This window comes from Cervus elaphus, chromosome 25, assembly GCF_910594005.1.
Source record: "Cervus elaphus chromosome 25, mCerEla1.1, whole genome shotgun sequence".
Classification (NCBI taxonomy): Eukaryota; Metazoa; Chordata; class Mammalia; order Artiodactyla; family Cervidae; genus Cervus; species Cervus elaphus.
This window is the reverse complement of record NC_057839.1, coordinates 5,693,819-5,700,346: the sequence shown is the minus strand read 5'-3', so window position 1 is coordinate 5,700,346 and position 6,528 is coordinate 5,693,819. Positions and strand designations below refer to the sequence as shown.

The following is a 6,528-nucleotide window of genomic DNA, read 5'->3' as shown; positions in this document are numbered from 1 at the left end:
AGTGCCTGTCACAGAGTAAACCTACAATGAATACTTTCATTATTATTATCATCAACAGCATTATTTACCACCTCCTCTAACTCTAGGCCTCCCCAGCAGCTCAGACAGTAAAAGAATCTGCCTGCAGTGCAGGAGACCCAGGTTGGATCCCTGGGTTGGGAAGATCCCCTAGAGAAGGGCATGGCAACCCACTCCAGTAGTCTTGCCTAGAGAATTCCATGGACCAGAGGAGCCTGGCGGGCTACAGCCCATAGCGTTACAGAGTCCAGACATGACTGAGCAACGAACACTTTCTCTTACTCCAGGGAGAGACCGCCTCCCAGAGTCTGAGAGAGCAGCTTGGCATGGCCTGATGCACGCACAGCTGAGGAAGTCTCTCCAACTAGAAGACCCCCAGCTTCTATGCACGAGTCCTCTAGCGGTCACTGTCCAGGCACCCAAGTGGCTTGCCAGGGTCTATCCATGTGCGCTGTTGTGGGAGTTCAAAAGCTGCCTCTGCATAGCACGTGGCCCAGCGCCTGCCTGCAGCCCCCAGTGAGCTGCAGCCGACGGGACCGTGGTCACTGCCGCCAGGGAGCCGCCTCTGAGCTGCGCTGCAGCGTGATGAGATGCGGGCTCAGGAGACACGGGCAGGAACTAATGGGCCGAGGACCTGAGGAAATTTGCCCGACCACTCTGACCCTCAACTTTCTTGTCTGTGTGGTGATGGGGTTGGTTCCACTCCCTGCACGGGGCTGTTGGGGGTGGAGTTACGTGGTCACAATGCAGGGGTGATGATTGCATGAGCTGTAACCACAGGGCAGATCGTGTGTCCCACAAGCTCCCCTCCCTTTTTGAGGAGCTCTGTCCTGTCCCTCCGTCAGCATGGAGGAGGGAAAGAGACTGATAGCTGTGCTTTCTCCACCTTCTGCCCCCAGAGCCTTTAGCTCCAGGCTGCGCTTGGCTCCACGCGGAGTCAGCTCAACAGACAGGAAAGCTCACAAGGAAGGGACACACGTAGATTTTTTTTTTTTTTAATTAAAAAGAACATAAGAAAACAGAATCACTTCCCAGGGTGCGCTGTGATGCGGCATCACTGGTATGTAAAGCATGCACAAAAACAGGAAAAAGATCCCACGAGCTGCCTGCGTAGACCCCTCTGTGGCAGTCTGAAGCCCCTCCTGGGCTATGAGAAAGGAATCACTGATTCGCCCTTGTTTTTCTTGGAAGACTCAGCCACCTCCAGCTCACTGGTCCATGACGTGCACACAGGAAGTTGGGCTTTACAAGATTTTGCCAGTGGGCGGAGCAGGGGTGGGAGTTTGGGGTGCATACTCCTCCCTTCCCTGCCTGGCTCCTGGTCTCTGGGGCTGGGGAGGCAATCTGCCTCTGTGGGGGGAGGCTAGACACACAGGCCAGCAGGGGCAGGGATCTGGGCTCCCCCCTTGAGCAGGAGCAAAAGGAGTGTTGGCAGGTAAGTTGGGGGCTGCCACAGAATAAAGACTTGGACCAAGATGAGATGTACCCAGGGCTGGTAACTAAATGTGATGGCTGGCTAGCAGGCAGTGGAGAGATTTTGATGTGTTTGCCATCATCACCTCGTCACACTGACTTTCCTTGTCTGCTCAACCAATCCCTCCATTCCTGCCTCTGTTGGCCCAAACTTTGAGGGGAGACACCAGAACCTGTACCTGACCCCCTGCTCCACCACTTCCTAGTTTGTATGACTCTGGAAAAGTGACTTAACTCCCTTGAGCCTCAGTTTTCTCATCTGTTCAATGGGTAGATTCATATGACCCTCACAAGGTGGTTGGAAATAGGAAGTGAAATCATACCTTCAAAGAACCTCATACAGCACCCAGCACAGAAGTGCTCAATAAATGGCCAGGTTGGTTACTGTCATGCAGGTACCAACATTCCCACTGCAAAGTTGGTTGGGTTGTGTGGGTGGATATGTGATACACTCAAGGTTTATACAACGTTCCAGGAAACAGATGAATTCCTCTGAGCCTCCTGTGTGTGTCTGGCCGATTAGAGGTCTGGAGTACTGGCATGGAGGACCCCCGGCATGTCCGTCTGGCCTGGCTCAGGAGCTGCTCCGTTTCTAGACCTCAGTGCCCTCCCTGGGGTAGAGGACACTGTTCGTGTTGACGCTCCCGTAGAAGGGAGGGTTGAATTGGTTGAGGACAGAGCCCCCGTAGCCCAGAGCATTGCTGGGCATGGCGCTGGCCCACTCACCCCCGCCCACAGGGCTGCTGATGTTGGTGAGGGGGGTGTAGGAGCTGAAGCTCAGTGAGTTCTGCCCCATCTTGTCAGCGGGCTCCAGGCTCAGTCCCGGCGTGGTGGCCGCGGGGCGGCCCAGGGGACTCGGCCCGCTCACATAGGCTGACATGGTCGAGAGGAAGCTGCTGAGGCATGGGGTGCCTGGCGGGGGCGGCGTTGGCCGCTTCTCCGGGGAGCCGGTGGGGCCTGGTGCAGCGCCGTCCACGATGTCCTGGGCCTCTGCAGTCTCAGGGCTGCCTGCCAGGAGCCCAGCCTCCGTTTTCTCTGGGGCCAGGGAGCCCGTGCTGGAGGAGACGTCTGATTTTCTCTTCCTCTTCCTGCGGAAATTTCCGTTGTCGAACATCTTCTCACAGTTGGGGTCCAGGGTCCAATAGTTCCCTTTGCCTGGCACAGGGGCGGGAGAGGGTAAGTACAGAGATGGAGCCAATACCCTGCTCCCGTTCCTCCCTGTCTGTCAGACGCTAAGACCAAAGGTAACAGACGCAGAAAGGCAGAGAAGACAGGAATGCCGCAAACTCACCATGCATCACATCACACGCATCTTTCCTCAAGCACCCACCTCACACCTTGGCACTCTCGGAGTGCAGAGTGAGAGGCCTGAGCCACGAAGGAGTTTACTGTGTGGGCTCTTCTAGAGATGCAAGTACTGGGGCCAAGGTGAGGGGGGGCTTCTTCCATTGCTGATGGGAAAGAGAACCCAGGGAGAAACAGAGGGCTTCCTGAAGGTCCTGAGCATGAACTCCGAGGGTGGACTTGAGTCCCAGCTTCAGATGGGGGACCTGGGGTGAGCCTGGGTTTCCTAGTCTGAGAAGTGGGCCCACTGGGCCTGCCCCTTCTTCCTCAGGTTGGCTGTGAGAGAGGGCTAATGCTAGACGTGTGAAAGGGGCTTTGTCCCCGGGAGGGACAATCTGCACCCTGCCTGCCACATCTCTCAGCCTAAGGGTGAGGCCAGCCATTGGATAGAACGCTCGCGTTCCTCTGTAGGACCAACAGTCCTGCCGTCACAACCCTCAGAGTGGGTGGGAGTGGGTTTCCTCTGAGAGGTATGCTGGCGTCCTATGGTGTGATGGGAGTGCACTTTAATTCTGGGAAATGGATACATGAGTATTTAATATATTACTCTCTGTCCATCTCTATGGGCTTCCCTGGTGGCTTAGATGGTAAAGAATCCATCTGTGATGCAAGAAACCTGGGTTTGATTCCTGGGTTGGGAAGATCCCTTGGAGAAGGAAGATCACCGGGAGAAGTAATCTTGGCAGGAAAATGCCATGGGCAGAGGAGCCTGGTGGGCTATAGTCCACGGGGTCATAAAGAGCCTGACATGACTGAGTGACTAAGCACACACATTTCTAAGTTCTAGAAACTGCTCCTTATAAAGGAACAGCTCACACCCTGGTGTGAGAGGGGCCTCCATTCAGACACTTGCTCCCACGGTCACATCCTTCTGTATCACCCTAGGCAGGGGGCTTCACCTCTGGCTGTTATTTTCCTCAACCGATAAAATGAGGATAATAAGAGCCACCCTGCAGGGCTTGATTAAAGGAGGCGATGTAGCCAAGGCAGGCAGGTGGCGTAATGTGGCCCCGAGCGGTTGTCCCACGGATGTCTGGTCCCTCCCGGGGGCCCGGAGTGCACAAGGCCTGGTGTATTCCAGCAGTCACCACCCCTGCCCCCACAGGAGTCTCCGCCCGCTGGATGCTGGGGTCTGAACCAATGGTCACATGGAGCTTGTGTCAGCACCAAACACCTCGTGTGCATCACCTCATGAGCCCACTGCCCACAAGCCTGGCAGGCTGACTATTATCCTGGCCCCGTGTTTCAGATGGGAAAAGCGAGGCTCAGAGGTCACTCAGAGGCCAGCGGCACATCTGCCTGCAGGGTCCACCTTTGGAGCGGACTCCTTCTGCCCACCGCCCCTCCACCCCCGGCCTCGGGGTGGGGCAGGATCCCTGCAGGGCTCCCTAGAATGGGGTGTCGGGAGGACTGAGCCTGCCTCGGGGACGGCCCCACACCCACAGCCCCCTTACCCGGGTCGTCCTCGTCGCGGGGCACCTTCTTGAAGCAGTCGTTGAGAGACAGGTTGTGGCGGATGGAGTTCTGCCAGCCGGCCTTGCTCTTGTTGTAGAAGGGGAAGTTGTCGGCCACGTACTGGTAGATCTGGCTGAGGGTGAGACGCTTGTCGGGCGCCCCGTGGATGGCCATGGCGATGAGCGCCGAGTAGGAGTAGGGCGGCCGCACCAGCTTCATCAGCTCCTCCTGCGAGGGGAGCGGCAGCCAGCCCAGGTCGCCGGCCCCCAGCGCGGGCACGCCGGCGGGCAGCAGCTGCCTCTGCACACCGCCGTAGGCCTGGGGCAGGAAGGGGCTGCTGCCTGGCAGGTAGGGTGGCGGGGTCACGGCTGGCCCGTTGAGCCAGAGGTAGGGGTTGGGGGCGGCCCCGTACTCCCCGCCACCCTCGAAGGAGGGGGGCCGCTGCGGGCTGGGCGCGCCCTGGGGGTGGAAGAAGTTCTCGTAGTAAAGGTTCATCTCGGGGGGCTCCTGGCCGAGGCTGGGGAACTGGGGGCTGCAGCGGGGAGGGGAGGGCACTGGGAGGTCGAAGGAGCTCATGCTGGGCCGGGCTGGCCGCCGCCACCTGCCGGGGAGCTGGCCCTGCCAGGTGCGGGCAGGCCCCGCTTATACCGGCCGGCCCCACCCCGGGGCGTCGCCGCCGGCCCGCCCCGCCCTCCTCCCCCGGTGGCCCGAGGGCCCTTCCCCGCGGCCACGGCCACGGCGGGCCCGAAGGACACGCTCGGCTGGCTTCCCGGCTGCTAGCAGCGAGGACACGGGCGCCCCTCTGCCTCCTTCCCTCTCTTTCCTTCCTTCTCCTGCTGTCTCCCCTGTCTCCTCATCACCTGGCCGCTGCTCCTCCTCCTGTCTGTCTGTCTCTGCTGCCCTTTCCCCTTTCTCTCCTTCTGAACTGTCTGCCCTCCCGCTTTCCTGGGCTGTCCTGCATCCTCTCAGCAAATCACCCTTGGTTCCTCCCCTTCTCTCTGGCATGGAGCTGTCCGCGTTTCCCTGCCTGGCAGTCCCTCAGTCTCTCTGAGCTTGTTTCCAGGTCTTTCTACCTCCGTCTCCTTCCCCTCAAGTTCTCACCGTCTCTGCTTCTCCCCTGCTTCCTTTCCTCTCCGTGTCTGTCTGTCTGTCTGACATCATCTCTGTGTCTCTTCCCCTTTCCCTCCGTCTCCCTCTTCTTCGCATCCTGACCCCTCACCCAGACTGGAGGAGACACTTCATCAGAAGCCACAGTCTGAGGTTTTTTGAAGTGAAGACACGTTTTCTGGAGTTTCCAGGAGAGAAGCTGGCCCTGGAGAATCAGAAGAGCCTCTGGCCAGGTTCAAAAAGGGCAGTCAATTATGGGTGACCTCCCTACACACACACAGACACAGACTTACACACACACACAGGCAGAGAAAAGGCAAGCAGGCAGAGAAAGACCTGGGGATTCTCCCAGAGTGGCAGCAAGGCTCATAAAAATAACAAAAGGAAGAGTGTATGAATGGGACCGCAGGAGAAAGTGGGAGAGAACGTGTATTCTCCTGGTTTCTTTCTGGCTGCAGGGACGAAGCAGGCTCTGGTTCCTTATCTGATCCAAGTCCTTTCGTGTTTTGGCTTGCAGAGTCCCCCAGGACCCGGGGGCTGAGGCCAGGAGGAGAACTCTGTTTGGGCCACTCTTCTTCCCCAGCCTGCTCCGCCTCGGGCTCCAGAAGCAGGGGCCCCGTCCGCACTGGTTCCTCTGCTCCTCGTGGTCGGTCCGTCCACCTCCCTGGGCTTCGTTCTCCATCCAGTGCTTGAAGGGGACTTGTCTCAGCTGCCCCTTCATCCCGGGGCAGGCCCTCAGTTTGGGGAGTGAGTGGGTCCCCCTTCTCAGAGCGCAAGAATCTGCCCCTGAGCAGGTTCTAGCAGCACCTGGAGACTTCTCTCTGGGGTCAGAAACGCGAGAAAAGCTCATGTCGATCTCTCTGGTCACCAGCTCCCTCCGGCCCTCCTGCCTCTACATCCTTCTCCACTTTCAACTTCGTCTCACTTCCTGCAGACCCCATATGTCTTTAAGGCCAAAGAGAAAGCTGCTTTACTTGTTTGCTTTCTCTTTTCTGGTGGTGCCAGGGCTTTCTCCAGCTGTGGTGAGGGGCTGTTCTCGTTGCGGAGTGCGGGCTCCAGAGCGCAGGCTCAGAGGCTGCAGCTCAGGGGCTCAGGGGCCTGCAGCACGTGGAATCTTCCTGGACCAGGGAC

General features: G+C 58.4%; 1 protein-coding gene across 1 annotated transcript; it reads right to left on the bottom strand.

Annotated features, from left to right (window-relative positions):
• Positions 1–1,001: 1,001 nt before the first annotated feature.
• On the bottom strand, positions 1,002–4,881 carry FOXI1 (forkhead box I1). Its single transcript, XM_043887593.1, has 2 exons — positions 4,290–4,881; positions 1,002–2,646 (listed from the first exon to the last, which is right to left on the bottom strand). The coding sequence occupies exons 1-2, from the start codon at positions 4,864–4,866 to the stop codon at positions 2,084–2,086; spliced, it is 1,140 nt and encodes a 379-aa protein (XP_043743528.1). The 5' UTR covers positions 4,867–4,881; the 3' UTR covers positions 1,002–2,083.
• Between the last annotated feature and the right edge of the window lie 1,647 nt (positions 4,882–6,528).